The 17,852-nt window shown below is 35.7% G+C and overlaps 3 protein-coding genes and 1 long non-coding RNA gene across 4 annotated transcripts; 1 reads left to right on the top strand and 3 right to left on the bottom strand.

Moving 5' to 3' along the window:
* Positions 1 to 511: 511 nt before the first annotated feature.
* On the bottom strand, positions 512 to 1,347 carry LOC110794901 (early light-induced protein 1, chloroplastic-like). The gene has a single exon (XM_021999869.2). It carries the CDS (start codon positions 1,224 to 1,226, stop codon positions 624 to 626), a length of 603 nt encoding a protein of 200 aa, XP_021855561.1. The 5' UTR covers positions 1,227 to 1,347; the 3' UTR covers positions 512 to 623.
* A 1,466-nt stretch (positions 1,348 to 2,813) lies between these two features.
* LOC130463649 (uncharacterized) lies at positions 2,814 to 9,011 on the bottom strand. Its single transcript, XR_008923826.1, has 7 exons — positions 8,712 to 9,011; positions 8,416 to 8,576; positions 6,898 to 7,009; positions 6,103 to 6,269; positions 5,398 to 5,627; positions 5,233 to 5,289; positions 2,814 to 3,280 (listed from the first exon to the last, which is right to left on the bottom strand). It is a non-coding gene; the product is annotated as an uncharacterized lncRNA (long non-coding RNA).
* Positions 9,012 to 11,720: 2,709 nt separating this feature from the next.
* Positions 11,721 to 13,030, bottom strand: LOC110794900 (early light-induced protein 1, chloroplastic). Its single transcript, XM_021999868.2, has 2 exons — positions 12,609 to 13,030; positions 11,721 to 12,216 (listed from the first exon to the last, which is right to left on the bottom strand). Exons 1-2 carry the CDS (start codon positions 12,846 to 12,848, stop codon positions 11,872 to 11,874), a joined length of 585 nt encoding a protein of 194 aa, XP_021855560.1. The 5' UTR covers positions 12,849 to 13,030; the 3' UTR covers positions 11,721 to 11,871.
* Positions 13,031 to 16,489: 3,459 nt separating this feature from the next.
* On the top strand, positions 16,490 to 17,351 carry LOC110794898 (carrot ABA-induced in somatic embryos 3). The gene is made up of 2 exons (XM_021999867.2): positions 16,490 to 16,716; positions 16,845 to 17,351. The coding sequence occupies exons 1-2, from the start codon at positions 16,599 to 16,601 to the stop codon at positions 17,066 to 17,068; spliced, it is 342 nt and encodes a 113-aa protein (XP_021855559.1). The 5' UTR covers positions 16,490 to 16,598; the 3' UTR covers positions 17,069 to 17,351.
* Positions 17,352 to 17,852: the final 501 nt, after the last annotated feature.

The following is a 17,852-nucleotide window of genomic DNA, read 5'->3' on the forward strand; positions in this document are numbered from 1 at the left end:
TGGGGGTTTGCTCACCTCTCATTAACCATCATTTTACGTGCTTTAATTATATAAAATTATAAAATAAAACTATTTAACTCTGTAAGGATTAGTGCACTACCATTTATTCGAGTTTTATATATTAGACAAAACATAAAGTAAGGAGAAAAAATTTAATTAAGCATTTAAGCGGCATTGGTAATTGGTTACAAAGGACATACCCCTTGCCCATTAATACACTCTTGGGCAGCATATCTTCTAGGAAAGGCTCCGTAGTTCTTACAACTCTAGTAGTCTAGTCGTAAAACAAAGGAATTGCTTATAAGTTAACAGTTATACTAATCCTCTAATCGACAAGATAGAAATCCATTATTCCCTTTGTTTTCTTGAGTTTAGTCATTTGCACTCGTTTACATTAGGCTGACTTTATTATTCTTCATAGCCTTTCGTAGGCTGACTGAAAATTTTACAAGATTATGTGATTAGTAAAAAAAAACAACTTCTTCAATTATACAATTACCAAGCCTGTTAATTCTTATAGTTCAAAAACATAATTATCATAGAAACATAATCGCTTCCCTAATAATTCAATTTCTATTTACAACAATAATATCAAACTTTCCACAAGTAGATCATTACACTACTCAAACAAGCGCTCCACCTTTAACGATCTCAGTTACAGCCAAGGCTACAAGCCCTAACATAGCAATTCTACCATTCCAAAGCTCGGCGTTGGCATTCATTAACCCTTGTGTCTTTGCTTCTGCTCGGCTTCCTTGGAGCAATGGCACTAATGATGCTACTGAAAGAAGGATGCTTGTTCCTAGGAACCATTGTGATCCACCGTCGGATATTTGAGTAAATAGGTCAGTGCCGTTAGATAGCTCTACTGCTATTGCGGCCACGAAGCCGATCATGGCTAGGCGGCCGTTGATCCTTTCCGGTGCAGGGCCGCTAAATGCGAACAAGTCTCTGAAGTTTGTGCTTACCTTCTTTGGTTGTGGCCTTGGGGTTGGGGTTGGGGTTGGGATCGAGGTGGGTGAAGATACGGTGGGGTTTGGCTTGGGTACACCGGAATCAAGTTTGGGTTGACCACCAGCCCCTCCCTCGGCCATACACTTGACGCCGAAGTTGACACGTTTGCACATCCGAGGGTTGAACCCTAGTGGATACGCCTTAGAGGAGCCATTAGTGAAGGCACCAACTGAATTGGAAAGAACGGCTTGTACTTGCATAGACATAGCCATTACTATTAGTAGTACTAAACTTTGTGATTTGGCTTGGATTAAGCTAGTAAACAACTGCAAACTTTGAAATAGAAAAAGGTTCACAAAAATGCTTTAAAACAAGAGTGTAAGTTTTTGTTGTGATGAAGTATGGATGTAAAAGGTATTGTATTTATAATAGGGTTGGTAGGATCCGATTAAGGGACAATTTGGTTACACGTCGTCTAGTAAATTTAAGGGGTCACTTAGATACGTATGGGCTCACACATTTGGAAGGGTGTTGTGGACTCTATAATGACCGCTTATATGAGAGGCCCACTTCCAAAGTGTTGATGTTCTTCTAGTTACCACATATCTTGGAGTTGCGCTACCCTTTTTGCTACTTGTTGGGACTAGGAACATCTAGACTCTAGTATTCTAGTCCTTCAATGCTGGAAACATTAAGGGAAGTAAATTGAATTAAGGTAGAGCCCCTCTAGTCCTCCGCGATACTTGTGTGACATTTAATGAACTAGTAGGGATCACGTATCGTTATATTTAATGAGTGATTGATCACGTATCGTAATATTTAATGAGCGTATGGTTTGCAAAGAGAAAAAGAAATGATATCAAGAAAAGGAAAGAATGGGAATGAAAAGTGTTATCCCACTTTTTGTACTAATGTTGTAACCGCTTGTCGTTTGATCATGTCGTGTCGCCAAGTATTGTCCTATCCACAAGTACTGACGGGTCGCCTGACAAAGTCGTGAGCTAAGTAGGCGACCGACATTAGAAAGCAGCAGACAAGTTTATAAGGAAATTAAAATAAAGTCATAGGCTGGGGTCCAAGCTACAGCGCTGCCTAAAGGGTTGATTTGGTCAAGCTGCAAGGGGCGTCTAAGTAAACAATTGTACGTGAGCAAGAGACGTGGGTAAGTTGGTTTCTAAACTCATCCCTGTTTCTCGGGATCCTCTCAACTGATCTAGTTGTTGCCCTAGTACTATAAGAAGACCTCACCGGCGTAATGTTAAGACACAAGTTCACGAGCATTCAAAGCTTTCTTATTCTTCCTAGCTATCTAATATTCTTACTCAACCATTGTATTCTTTATTATTATTCGCAAAACACTTAGTTGTTTTCTTAGATTATTCTAAGGGATTATAGTGGATTGGTGGACTCATTTCCACCAGCCATTTTTCTTCCCTATTCCTGGGTTTTCCGTGTCACCATCTCCTTGTGTCGTCTCATTTATTGCTTTCTTTATTTCTTTGCTTAGTTAGTGTCGACTCAAGTTAGTATCACCCCCTTGGACGAAATTTGGCATAAACAGTTTGACGCCGTCTGTGGGGACATTAACTAGGTTTCCTCAAAAAATGTCTTCTAAAAGTATGACACTCGAGGAGATGGCACTAGTAGAAAAAACTCTTTTTGCAGCGGGCTTTTAGACCCCTGTTGCAGCGTACATCGTATGCTGCAACTGGGGGGCCTGCAACAAGTATGAACTTGTTGCAGCGCACAATGTTCGCTGCAAAAAGTGGTTTTTTACAGCGTACATATATATGTACGCTGCAACAAGTGTCAAAAAATTGGCAAAATTTTTGACTTGTTGCAGCGTACATAGTCGTGTACGCTGCAAAAAACTCCACTTTTTGCAGGTTGTACGCTGCAACAAGTCTGAAATTTTGCCAAATTTAATTTACACCCTTGTTGCAGCGTACACATATATATGTACGCTGCAACAAAGCACTTTTGGCGGGAAAATTTTAATTTTGTTTAGGGATACCTAGAGTGCCTTGCACCAAATATAGAAACCTGTCACAACAATAATAGAATATCGCAACCTGTATAACAAATATAAAAACAATAATTGTTGTTTTGTATACATGAAACCAAAGTGCACGTACATTTAAATATATGTTCCAATTTCAACGTACGCATACATTTTAATATAAAAGATTGTTCTATAACATCTAAACCAACTCGATCAAGCGCGCTCAGGCCAATAATAAATATTTGCTGGTAAAAAACTAGCCCATTGATCACGAACCACATCAATTTCCTCACTAGCATAAGGCGCATTCCTCAGAGTATAGACCTTTACAAAAAAAAAAAATCAATTAAGCATCAGATTAAATGCAAATTAAATATCACATTTTAACATTCAAGCAACTAATGACAATGTCCTAATAGTCTAGAATACGAGTCAAGAGTAAGGAAAATGTCATTTTAGCCTAAATATGGCCTATAACGATCCAATGACCCTTAAATGTGCATAAATATATTGGAATGAGTTTAATAAAGTTCAAACTATGCATATTAATCATGTAATAAGAATAAAATGAGTCCATAGGTTCTTTAGTTCAAAGTTGGGAGCGTAAATATCATTTTTGCTCTAAATATGACCTATAACGACCCAATGAGCCTTAAATGTGCATACACAGATTAGAATGATTTTTAGAAAGTTAAACAATGCATATTAATAATTTTATAAGAATCAAATGAGTCCTTAGGTTCTTTAGTTCAAAGTTGGGAGCGGAAATGTCATTCTAGCTCTAAATATGACCAATAACGACCCAATGAGCCTTAAATGTGCATACATAGATTGGAATGAGTTTTAGAAAGTTAAAAATATGCATATTAATCATTTAATAAGAATCAAATGAGTCCTTAGCTTTTTTAGTTCAAAGTTGGGAGCGTAAATGTCATTTTAGCTCTAAATATGACCTATAACAATCCAATGAGCCTTAAATGTGCATAAATAGTTTGGAATGTGTTTTAGAAAGTTAATACTATGTATATTAATCATGTAATAAGAATAAAATGAGTTCTTAGGTTCTTTAGTTCAAAGTTGGGAGCGTAAATGTCATTTAAGCTCTAAATATGACCTAATAGCGATCTAATGAGCCTTAAATGTGCATAAATAGATTTGAATTAGTTTAAGAAAGTTAAACCTATGCATATTAGTTTAAAAAAGTTAAAACTATGCATATTAATCTTTTCTAATAAACAGACCCCAACACCAAGAATGTCATGTATTAAAGTTTGAAATGAGTTTTTAGGTTCGTTAGTTCAAAGTTGGGAGCGAAAATGTCATTTTAGCCTAAATATGACCTATAACGGCCTAATGAGCCTTAAAAGTGCAAAGACATATTGGAATGAGTATTTTAACCTTAAAACTAATCATATTAATCATGTAAAATGCTTAAAATGAGTCCTTAGGTTCTTTAGTTCAAAGTTTGGAGCGAAAATGCCATATTTTAGCCTAATTACGACCTATAACGACCAAACAAGTCTCAAATGTGCATAAATAGATCGGATTGAGTCTTAAAAAGTTAAAAATATTCATTTGAATCATTTAATAAGTTTGAAATGAGTTCTTAATTTCGTTAGTTCAAAGTTGGGAGCGAAAATGTCATTTTAGCCTAAAGATGACCTATAACGGCCAAAGAAGTCTCGAATGTGCATAAATAGATTGGATTAAGTCTTGGAAAGTTAAAACTAATGATATGAATCATTAATTAAAGTTTTAAATGAGTTTTTAGGTTCGTTAGTTCAAAGTTGGGAGCGAAAATGTCATTTTAGCCTAAATATGACCTATAACGGCCTAATGAGCCTTAAAAGTGCAAAGATAGATTGGAATGAGTATTTTAACTAAAACTAATCATATTAATCATGTAAAATGCTTAAAATGAGTCCTTAGGTTCTTTAGTTCAAAGTTGGGAGCGAAAATGCCTTATTTTAGCCTAAATATGACCTATAACGACCAAAGAAGTCTCAAATGTGCATAAATAGATTGGATTGAGTCTTGGAAACTTAAAACTAATCATATGAATCAGTCCTTCCAGCAAGCCATGAATCTCAAATAATAGCTATTGCCATAACAACAATAGTAAAAAAAGGAGTTTGAATCGAGTGAACACAATTAAGGAAGACTATAGAGACATTGAGCCAAAGAATTAACTGAGGAAAGCACTACAGCAGCATAAGAGAACATTAATAAGATCAGTGGGCCTGATATTAGAGAGGAGCAACAGAACAAAGTCCTACCTCACACATGATGAGTTGATCAAGTTGATAAGACCCATGTAGATGCAACAATCTAACCTGCAAGAAGCAATTAAGAGCTTAAAATATAGGACTCACAAGACTACTGGAGTATTTTTCAAATTTAGCAGGGTTAATTAATCAAGAGAACTAGGGTTAAGTGCCTACATTCAACCCTCTCTGCTTCTGACATTCGAAGTTCTGCAGGAATTTCCTGAAATTGAGCAGCAAGTGACTGGTCTCCAAGAGATAAATTAACAGAGACAAAGGCTTTTATGGTTGCCTCTCCATTTCTGAATGTAGTGTCCACTGGTACAAGGAAAGGATTTGCAACCTCTCTAGAGTAGAATTCATGGATCAAAGCAGAACCTCTCGTAACACCAAATCCGGTTGAATACCTGCAGCACAAAAATTGGGGAGATGAGACACCAAGATCAAAGTAAATTGGTAGGCAAGCGTGTATTAGCTATGTACCAGCTTGTGAATATCACGACCTTGGCAGCACTATTATTCCAAAATTTGAAGGTTTTTATGATTCAAAATTTAACAGAACTCATGAAGTAACAAGATATATTTAGATTGTATAAGTTCCAACGCAAAAGGATTAAGAAGCATATCCTCCAAATCTATCCAGCAAAGTAATTAAAGTGCAAGGCTTATCCTCCAAATCTATCCAACAGTCAAAACCACATAAGAAGCATATGCGTAATCGGATGCTTTAACAGCAGAAGCAACTTTTACACTGTGTGCAAACTAGAAACTGTACATTGTAGCAATATTCAGATAGATAGCCACCCTACTTCAGATATATGACATGACATGACAACCTAATGGAAGGATCCGAGATAATACAGGAGTTGAGTTAGAGCATACCATCATTAGTTTATATCACTTGCTTCTATAGCATACGCACATGATGCAACCGGAAGAACACTTAATCATGTTGCTTCGTTCTTTAAAGTTTTTAAACTATTGTGCTACCTCCGTTCTTTATCGTTACACTTAATCAATAACGAGCAAGAGACTGTTCTGTTAGATACCTGCGAAAATCAAAGTATTTCTCATTACTAAGATGTACAATTACATGACAGCAAAATCAGAGTATTTCCCATTAGTAAGATGTACATGACAACAAAATTAGAGTATTTGGTATTTCCCATTAGGGAATCATCCATCACTACAAACATTTACTGTTACATTGGTGTACAATCAATTTCCCTTTTATATCATTTGGTAACCAGTTATCCTGTAGAACCAATGTAAGCAAAACTTCCACTGTTTCTAAAGTTATAAACATACGGAGATAGATATAGACAAATTGAATCAGCTCACACCATACAGCTACAATCAGCTGCAATGGGGACAATTGCTCGTTATTGAAGCTGGTCACAACTCTTAATAAAGTACGAACTACGAAGTGACTTTAACTCAGCCCCACTAATGAGTTTATTTTTCAAATCAACTAAATGTCTAAATGCCTTAAACTAATTGAACCCTTATTAGCAGCTATATTGTTAAGAAGAGAAGAACCTTATAAAGAAGAGATTAAGAATCATAAAGAAAGCAGATAATTGTACATCACTAAAGACAAGGAAAGGGAAAGGGAAAGGGAATGATCAGGTTTCTCCAAACTTTGAGAACAAAGAAGCTATTCATATAAGTACTTACTTGCCGGTGTAAAATCCTGCTGAGTACCACGCATTAAGGACTATGCTTAGATCTGTTCCAGAGGTTGCACTCTGTTCTGCTGTGTCATTGATTTTGTTTTCCTCTTTGGAGTCTGCATTACATAAATAAGGCATAAGCAAACAAAGCAACAAACACCTTAGCTTCTCTGCCCTCGACATATGTATGAGAATGCACAAAGAAAAAAGAAAAGGCAAAGCCTAGCTAGACATCATTTATACCAAGAAATGGAGTTCTGCGTCTAAGAAACTGCTCAACATATTCTTTTAGTTCCCTTAGCAGAGAGATAATCTTTGGTCGAAAACTTAAGCTGACGAGGGTAGAAGTCTCAAGTGCAACTAGTACCTTTACTCATTCTGCAATGCTTAAATGCAGCTTCTCCTTTACATTGAAATACCAGGATTCAGGAGGTTCCACCATAAAAACACCTCCCTTATGGATTATGCTATATAGTCACATGCACTTGCTATTGTTTTAGGACTGCAGGAAACCGAAGAGCTTAACAAGGGATATCTATATACCTTTGCTATCTGATAAAAAGGCCAGCTAATAATACTATATCCAACCATATGGTAACAGAGATAAATATTTCTTCCATCTTACTTAGATTAAAGGGGGTCAAAGAGAGTAAAGACTGAACTGAAGAAAATTAAAACTAAAAAGATGCAAAGTATAGCCGGCCAGAAACACATTCAACTTCTTCCCCTCCCCCCAAATTGAGGTAGTAGAATTAGAAGGTACTCCGTACTTTATTAATCACGACACTGAAAAATAGAACAAAATTTTCTTGACTAAGCAAGAAGAAAGCTCACGAAATTTCAAATTTCAAGAGTTGCACTTTAATTAGGACTCTGGGAGACCAAACAATGAGAATGGTATCCTTGCTGAACTTTTTGTCACTGGTAAGGTTCAAAGACTCAAAACCTTTTGGCTAATTAAGGGTATAGAACACCAGGATTTAACTGCTCCAAGCCTAAATACTTCATCAATTCTTCTATAATTAAATCACTTCAAAATTCTCCATACAACAACTACCCTTTGATAGGGTTCGTTAAAGGATTTCCTTTTTATACCTGAATTGAACAATTCATCTAGGTTCAAAAGGGAGTCCAGAACAGAAAAAAGGGGGTTTGTAATCAGGAATTTGCATATGTAATTGGGTTGATCACTTGAGCTATGAGAACTAAGTTGACAATGCAACAAACTAAATACAAAAATCTCACAACTTTGCATTCAAATTCTTCCAAAAACAACAATCAACAAGCATACTAAACCTGAATACAAAATTAATAAGAATAAATTAAAAATAGCTGAAACAATAAACTAAAACCCTTCAATTAATCAACCCAAATCATCATTCTCAATGTAAATCAAAAACCCAATTGGCAAACTATCAATTTTTCACTAAAAACAAATTTCAGAATTCCCAAATTGATGAAATTTGACCTAAAAATCCAACATTTTACTCCAAAAAGAAAGAAACGAGATAAACAAACTCACACTGTGGATGCCGGAGGCGTTAAGGGCGGCAAAGAAGGCGGTAGCGGCGGCTCAAACTAAGAGAGAGGCGACCCCGAGTGCCCTGGCGGGCATAAAATTGGAATCTCCGACGAAGCCTTTCTTGCAAGATCTAATCCCCCACCCTAATTGGGCGGCGCTAGCTAGTAGTCACCCAACAACCAGAACGGGCGGCGCAAGCAAGGGGGAAAAGAACATTGAATCGATTAGTTAGGGTTTTGGGATTTTAAATCAAGAACTTATTAAAACAATTGAGGGAAAAATTGAAATCAATTTACCAATTAGTTATAAATGACGTTGTGTTGGTAGGCCACCATTATTGGCGGTGACAAGCAGAGGAAAGCCGAGCACGGAGGCAGGACAACACCATCAACCACAACAACGCAATAACCATCGCAACCACCGCACCAGCAGCGTCGGCATGAAGGAGGTGGTGGCCGGCGACGCAGAGGAACGAAGAGAAAGAGTGTTCGAAATGAGGAGAAGAGAACGGGACGCGAACAACATAACTGAAATTTTGAGATGCGGCTTAGGTTTTGTCTTTAGGGGACGACGCAGGGAAAGGTAAGGGAAGAAGAAAGGAGTTGACCGCGAGAAATGAAAATTTGAGATGCGGCTTAATTTGTTTTGAAATTTTTTTACCCGGTTATTGCAGGGGGATTTTAAATTGTACGCTGCAACAAAAAGGGTTATTGCGGGGGGCTTTTAAAATGTACGCTGCAACAAACTTTTTTGCAGGGAACAATTAAATTGTACGCTGCAACAACCCTTTAAATGGTTTGACCCGCGTTGACCGACTGGTTGTTGAAGCGTATTAATACATGTACGCTGCAACAAGGGGGTACAACAGGGGTTTTTTCTACTAGTGTGGGAGCCGCCTTTGTCAAGACCCTAGCAGAGCTATCCCGCCAAAAGGCGGAAAACGAGCGACTCGTGATTTATTATATTCGAATATGTATTTTCCTACCTTTTTTGTAACATGTATAATATGTTATATAAGTTAAATATTTATTATTTTTCAATTAAGTTCATGATACATAAGCATGTCATGTCATCATTGTGACACGGCTTAGATATCGCAAGTTGCGACCTTTATCATTTTCGTTAAAAAAATGTTACTCCCTCCGTCCCAAAATTATAGTCGTGTTTTCCAAATCGGGCGTCCCAAAATTATAGTTTTGTTTCTAATTTTGGCTATTAAGATCCCCACTTTCTCATGTACTATATTATTAAAAATGCATTGAAAGCCCCACCCATGTACTATATTCCACTTTTCTTTGTACTATATTCTCTTTTCCATGTACTTTATTCCACTTTTTCATCCAACTCAATCATCATTTGTACTTTATTCTACTTTTCAATGTACTATATTCCATTTTCTTAAAACCCGTGTTTTTGGTCAAACAGGACTATAAATATGGGACGGAGGGAGTAGTAGTCATGATAGCTGTGTTATTTAAGACTAGTCTTATATGCACGCGATGCGTTCGAATAAATGAAACAGATTTGTGTTATTGCATTTAAACCTGAAATAACATGTAAAAAATATAATATAAATGCAATGCGTGCAAATATAAGAAACATATAAGTTAGATAGAGCCGAACGCATATAAACAGATTGATTAAAATGGTAAGAATTTATTTAAGGGGCTAGATTGATTAAAATGCTTCTTTGGGCATTTCCTATTGGGTAGGTTGTCATTATATTATCTATTCTATAAGCGTGGAGGGTATTTTAATAATCTAGAGTGCACACCGAAGTTGAATTTACTAAAATAACTTCACCTCTTCACTTGTATAATACTAGTCTTATATACACACGATGCGTGCGAAATTATTATATGCATCGCGTGCATATAAGACTTACGAAATAGGCAAAGCAGGTCACAAGTATTGACAGGATGGTGAAATCGAGAGCGCAACAAATTCGCATCTTGCTATGAAGCATCTTTAATTTTAGATTTGTAACTGTGAATTTAAACATAATCAAGAACAATGTAGTAACATAATCAACGATTAGTGTTCTTCACCGATCAATTGGGGTACCCAATTCAGAAGATAGGCGACGATTTTCAGCAGTAGCGCGGTCCATTTGCTCAAGTCGGACCTTGATAGCTTTAGTCCTCTTAAGAACAGAGACAATGTTAGAATTGATTCTTGATTCTCGAGTTGTTCTAGACAAAAATATATCAAATGCATACTGATCAAAAATGCCAGATGATTTATTGTTTTTCTCACTGATGTCACAAGCATTATTTCAAAACAAATGGCATTAAATTTATGCAATATTGTTAGGTTATGATACATATGAACAACATAAATCATGCGGAAAAACCTTAATGCCAGGAATCAAATTAATCCAATTTCTGACCTGTTGAAGAATTTTGGTATCCCAAGCTCGAATTGTGGCATCGGAGGAGCAAGAAACCAACGGATGCGACGACGAAGAATCGGCAAAAGATATTTCATTGATAGTAGATTCGTGACCTCGAAACTCCCCAATATATTGCCCAGTTTCCGGCGAGTAAAGCTTCACCAAATTGTTCGACAAGGAAACTGCCATGGCCGACCAATCTTTCCTTTGCATCACAAAAAAATACATAAGATGAAATTGATTTCGAAACAATTTGGAAAACCTAATTGAAATTTGCAGCTGAGAAAAAGAGTACTTGGAAGTGATTTGAAAGACGTAATTATCGCCGAAATTGGTTTTCATTTCCGGAAATATATGTACTTGACCTGAATACTCGATCTCGATGCATCATTTCCGGAAGCGATGGAATGTCGTCGATGGGAAACGATTGAGGATGGAGGCGATCAGGATGGGATTTGGTGAGGGACGACGGCGGGAAAGGTAACCCTAAAAACGAAGGTGAGAGGAGAAAGAAAAGTGAGAGGGGACAAGTGGCTCAGCAAGCACTTATTCATAACAAAATGAGGGTATTTTAGTCTTTTTGCTTAGGGACACGAAAAGTATGTTTACTAAACTGCCCCTCCCATCTTGGCTTATGCTTGAGATAGATTTAAAATTCAATTGTGCAGCATCTTCCACTACATTTGACTATTTGAGGGCTCCATCATACTCCAATGTTGTGAAGCACCGATTTCTCTCATAAATCCAGGAAAATATTTGCGTCGTTCATCTCGTTTTGCACCTGCTTAGCCATTTTTGGCATTCATTTATTTGGGATTTTTATTTTTCGTTCAAGATAAAGATTTCAACTAAGTTTTGAGGTCACAATTTAACCAATGAAAAGATAAGACATTGGAATTTTTACAACAAGTGATTAGTACAAAAACCTTTTTTAGTATACAATTACCAAGACTGTTAAAATATCATAGGAGCATAATCGCTAGCTTCCTCAATTCAATTCCTATTTACAATAATAATATCAAACTTCATCAACTCATTACACTGGCCTTTTCAAAAAAAAAATCTCAAACAAGAGCTCCACCTTTAACAATCTCAGTAACAGCCAAGGCAACAAGGCCTAACATGGCAATCCTACCATTCCAAAGCTCGGCATTGGCGTTCATTAACCCTTGTGTCTTTGCTTCTGCTCGGCTTCCTTGGAGCAATGGCACTAATGATGCTACTGAAAGAAGGATGCTTGTTCCTAGGAACCATTGTGATCCACCGTCGGATATTTGAGTAAATAGGTCTGTGCCGTTAGATAGTTCTACGGCTATTGCGGCCACGAACCCGATCATGGCTAGGCGCCCATTGATCCTTTCCGGTGCAGGGCCGCTAAACGCGAACAAGTCTGTGAAATTTGTGCTTACCTGCGGAATTAATGCAAATTAGCACACAATCAATAACTTTAATCCTAATTATACTTATTCGTATCCACAGTTTAACACCTATGCACCGAGCCTTATCATAAAACTACCTCCGTTTCTAAATAGTTGAACCATTTGTCTACTAGTGAATAAAACAACTGTTATTTTGAAAGTCAAAATGAAGCAACTATTTTGAAACAGATGAAGTAGTAAAAAAAAGCTAGCGCACTTTCTTATCATATATTTCATCTTAGGCATATTAACATGTCTAATTTTCTCCAATATCTCATGTCAAATGAACACAAATCACAAGGGGATGACATTTTAACTTAAACATAACAAATCAAGAAGTTGTAAGATTGAAAAGTTTATTTAATAAATTCTATAAACAATACCTTCTTAGGTTGAGGTCTAGGGGTTGGTATTGGGGTGGGTGAGGATACAGTGGGGTTTGACTTGGGTACACCGGAGTCAAGCTTGGGTTCACCTCCAGCTCCCTCCGCCATACACTTGACCCCAAAATTTACGCGTTTAGCCATCCGAGGGTTGAACCCTAGTGGATACGCCTTGGAGCCATTAGTAAAAGCACCAACAGAGTTGGAAACAAGGGCTTGCACTTGCATAGACATTGCCATTAATTACTATTAGTAGTGCTAAAACTTTGTGATATGACTTAGATTAAGATAGTAAACTTCAAACTTTAAACTAGAGAAAGGTGCAAAGGAATGCTTTAAGAATGAGAGTGTGTGAGTTTATGTTGTGATGAAGTATGCATGTGAAACGTAATGTATTTATAGTAGAGTGGGTAGGATTCATATTAACGGGCATTTTGTATCCACGTCCGTGTAGTAAACTTGAATGGGTCACGTAGATTGGAATGGGCATGGGCATGGGCATGGGCATGGGCTCGCACATTTGGAAGTGGGGATGTGATTGTGGGTAGTTGTGGACTCTATATTGGTTACGTATATGTGGTCCACTTGCAAAAGTGTTGATGTTTTTCTAGTAACCACACAATTCTTGGAGTTGCACTATTCTTTTTGCTACTTGTCTTGGGAGTTGGGACCAGAAGGATCTACTCCTTTAATCCTGGAAATTGAAAACAATGAGTAATATTGATTAGGAAGTAATGTGGGATTAAGAAACTAGCTAGTGTTATACGTAGTATGTCGGTTGTGTTTTGCTAATTCTTGGTTGCTTCATTTGGTACAACACCACAAGATATTCTACTCAATATATACTTCTCAATTCTCATTACTTTAACATGGTACTCCCACCGTAAAAAAAAAAAAAAAAAAAAAAAAAAAAAAAAAAAAAAACGGTACTCCCTTTACTAGAGATGGACGAGTGACATTGATAAGAGGTAAAAGTTGTAGGCCAAATTGTATTTTATGTCATAATAAAATTATAATCCTATTTTATCTTTAAGAGATGGACTAAAATGAAAAATTGGGCAAATAAATAGGGATGGAGGGATAGAAGTCCGGCATCTTTTACTTGCACTTCTCTGTCTAAAATTGTAAACATCTTTTTAGAGAGAGGAGTCTTGACACAAAACAGAAATGCGTCCAACATCTTTTACTTGCACCATTTTGATTGGTCATAAAATGTAAGAAAAAATTGTAAATATCAATGCCCGTCAAAAAAAAAAAAAAACAGACAAACGAGAGGAAAAATGTTAGGTAATAGTGATAAATGTGAAACGTGAGTAAAAGTTGTGGTTATTTAGTGTGTGAACATACCAAAAAACATACAAAAACATATCATAAAAAAATTGTACAACTAATGTACAACTCCCTTTAATAAAAATTGGTGCAAGGAAAAAAACTGAAAAAATTATTTAATCAGGTTCTAACACGTTATTTTTCAGGTTGTTCGGTTCGATTCCACATCACGAAAACTTGTTACAAAAGGTAAAGGTTTTGCACATACAAGGTATACAAAAATTATTTTACACCAAGATAACTTTTACCCAGAATTTTGTACTGTATGTTTTTATAACTTTTATATTATATAAAAAAATTTAATAGATAAATATATTATGGGTTTTTTACGCAAAAATGGAGATTTAAATTTAAACCACGGCTAATGCCTTTATACAAAAAGGGCAAATACCAAAAACTGACTGCTAAAAAAACAAACATACAACCATAAGTGAACCTAACTGAACAACTAAAAAGTTTAAAATCCCTACGAAAATACATCCTGCTAAACATATTATGGGTTAAATATTTAACTTTATACATTATTAGTAGTGATTCTGAATAAATATTTTTATTAAAATTATAAAAACTTATTACTAAAAAATTGATACACTACAAAAAAGTAGCACATTAACGATAACCCATTAATAACAGGATCCAAATCCCGTCGTTATTGTGATGAGTTTTACGGCGGGACCTAGATCCCGTCATTAATATGAAGCCCTTTACGACAGGCTCGAATTTCGTCATTTTTTGTGATGGGTTTCATGAAAGAAAAAACTTAACCCATCCACAAATACAATTAAAAACCTACAACAATCTCGTATTATCTCTCCTCCCTCGTTTGTTCCTTTCAACTCCCTCGAACAAAAGCGACGACGGTGATGAATCCTCCGTATAAATCAATGAAACTGGCAGGTTTTATATAGCTATTACCTATATATATATATATATATATATACATATATATATATATATATATACTAGTTTAGGACCCGTGCAACGCACGGCTACTACTAAAATAATTTATTATTTTAATAGAAATTAAAAGACTTGTGATATTAGAAAAACATGAAAGTAAAAATGATATATGAAAAAGTATAAATTCAAAGTTGTGTAAAAAAAATATTCAAATGAACTAAATTTGCATATTACTATACAAAATAAAAAATTATCGTCGTTTACTTGTATGTATAACGATCTAACAACATTAACCAAACCCGAATGACTCAAGACTAATTTTCGAAAAGACCCGAGCATAGCCGAATTAGTCAAATACAACATATTTTGAATTGAGTAAAATCTTGATAAATAAACTTATATGTTAGTCTACTTACCATGTATTATTATTTTAATTAACATTCTTACTTATCAGTTACCATGTATTATATTATTAATAGTAGACTAACATTAGAAGTTCATTTATCAATATTTTTTATATTTCTTATCAGATTAAAAAGTTATAATAATACATAAATAAAATTATATCATAAAGGAAAAATAATATTGATTTAGCTTTCCTCCAATAATATATTATTCAGTACACATCTATGGTAATTAAAATATATTTTTATCTTAGTTTCCTGAAAAAACGTAATGTAATTTATTTATTTTAAAGTAAAAAAAATAAAAAAAACATTTTGACGGGAAAAAACCGCACCAGGAAATGACACGTGTCATTCCTGGTGTCTCTTTTAGTATATAGTACTCCCTCCATTCCTAAATGATGTATCCATTTGGAAAAGGGTGGTGTTTTTAGGAAAATTGGAATCTTAATTGTATTGGTGTATAAGTGTAATGATTGGGTGTAAGAAAAATGATTGTATGTAAGAGATTATAATAAATAAATAAAAAGAGAAAATAATAAAGAAATAAGGTAAGAGAGAGGAGTGATAATGATGGGTGATAAAGGAGGTGAGAGAGTGGATATATGGGGAAGAGAAAAGAATTAAATAATAGGGGTGAGGAAATTTAGGTGGGGAATCTTTAGGTATTTAGGTAATTAGATAGAAATGTAAGCGTATTTTAGAAGAAAATGTATGTCCAAAAATAAAAACGGATACAACAAAAAGAAACGCTTAAAATGGAAACGGATACAACAAAAAGAAATGAAGGGAGTAATAGATAACATTTTGAGTTAAGTTTTCTACTGTTTATACCATTTGTAGATAAGACTTTGTAAACTTGTTAAAATCCATATTTTGCGGTCGGTTTTGAACCGGTTTTTGGATTGGGAAGTGAAACTATAAGAAGCCCAACAGTACCGATTACTCATGGATGATAATGAAGTTGTTAAAACTTATCTACAACCCGACAACCGAATAGAGTCGGCCCAATAAGAAATGACCACTGGTGAATTTACTCGATAAAGTAAAACCAAACAATACGTGGCATCAATTAAGGAGCTTAAGCACTTACAATTTACTGATGAAGCACTTACGTGTGATTAACATAGGAGAAATTCAACGATTTTGCTCCCTCTGTTGACACGTAGCCTTCTTGTTTAAGCGGCATCTTCTCAGTCCTCAGTGAAACTTACTATATATAGGCAAACGTCTAAGACAATAACCTTCCATGATTAGCAGTTGAGTTAAATCCATAATAATAATAACCTTTTAAAGAAACAAAACAAAACTTGGTATATTTAATTTAGTAGTTTTAAGGAAAGAAAAGAGAGAGAGAATGGCATCAGAACAAGAGAGTAGGCAAGATTTGGATGCAAGGGCTAGGCAAGGTGAAACTGTTGTGCCTGGTGGTACTGGTGGCAAGTCTCTTGAAGCCCAAGAACACCTTGCTGAAGGTTACTTGTTTATATATTTTCTCTATTATTACTTTTTTAAGTGTTAAAACACTTTTCTTTTCTGTTGGTTAAAAAATGGTTGTTCAGAAAAAAGAAGTAATAAATTGGTATTGCGATGTATATTGCAGGAAGGAGCAGGGGAGGACAGACAAGGAGGGAGCAGCTAGGACACGAAGGATACCAGGAGTTGGGCACAAAGGGAGGACAGACACGTAAGGATCAGATGGGTAGTGAAGGGTACAGTGAAATGGGGCGTAAGGGTGGTCTAAGCACCATGGAACAATCTGGAGAGGAAAGGGCTCAGGAGAAAGGTATTGACATTGATGAGTCCAAGTACCGTACTAAATCTTAATCTGCCTCGCCCAAGCCGCTGATAATGCACTAGCTTCCCCGCTTGCTGTTTCGTTATTCGACCTTCTTAATGGCCTTTTAAGTTGGCTCTGTAGTATAGTCACAAAATGACCGTGTGTTTTCGACGTATGTAGAGTGAATGAGTGATGCTATGGTTTTGTGGAGGGTTTTTAAGCTTTTTTCCAGCTTAGCGAGCTGATTAGCTTTATTAGCGTCGCTCTGGGTAGAATGTATTTACTTTCCTGATTTTCTTTGTTGTGTAATGTTTGCAAGTTAATGTAAGTGTGTTTGCGGGGATAATCTATCTAAATATTTTGTTGTTCGGCTTAAAAGGCATGGCTACAACTATAATCACTTTGAAGCTCACTTTTAATGATTATGGTTATGTGATAAAGAGAAATCCCAATCATCACTACTAAGGCACTGAATTAAACGACCATCATACATACTGGTAATGGAAATTTGAGATTAACAATGACAAATTGTGCGTAAATAGAAATGACTATAGAACGATTATCATGAAAACAAACAAAAGAACAGGTTAAAGTAGGTCAAAGTTGCATCTATCAGGCAGGAGTACTATCTAATATATGCAGAGGAAAGGTTAATGTTAATTCTACTAAAACAACAAAGTCTTAGTCCAGTCCAAAATGATTTGGAGTTGTCTAATAAAACTCGTCATAAAATAAAAGCACAAATATAAAATAATTACAATTGAAAATTACTTTCTCCGTTTTACAATAGATGCATCATTTCTAATTGCACGTATCCCAACGCGTTTATTC

Source organism: Spinacia oleracea, chromosome 6 (genome assembly GCF_020520425.1).
Source record: "Spinacia oleracea cultivar Varoflay chromosome 6, BTI_SOV_V1, whole genome shotgun sequence".
NCBI classification, from domain to species: Eukaryota; Viridiplantae; Streptophyta; class Magnoliopsida; order Caryophyllales; family Amaranthaceae; genus Spinacia; species Spinacia oleracea.

What these genes read in the sequence shown, in the direction of transcription:
- LOC110794901 (XM_021999869.2), bottom strand. Translation starts at nt 1,226, where the DNA reads ATGGCTATGTCTATGCAAGTACAAGCCGTTCTTTCCAATTCAGTTGGT.
- LOC110794900 (XM_021999868.2), bottom strand. Translation starts at nt 12,848, where the DNA reads ATGGCAATGTCTATGCAAGTGCAAGCCCTTGTTTCCAACTCTGTTGGT. An exon ending in CTAGACCTCAACCTAAGAAG is followed by an intron (nt 12,217 to 12,608) that starts GTATTGTTTATA and finishes TTAATTCCGCAG; the next exon opens with GTAAGCACAAATTTCACAGA.
- LOC110794898 (XM_021999867.2), top strand. Translation starts at nt 16,599, where the DNA reads ATGGCATCAGAACAAGAGAGTAGGCAAGATTTGGATGCAAGGGCTAGG. An exon ending in CCAAGAACACCTTGCTGAAG is followed by an intron (nt 16,717 to 16,844) that starts GTTACTTGTTTA and finishes TGTATATTGCAG; the next exon opens with GAAGGAGCAGGGGAGGACAG.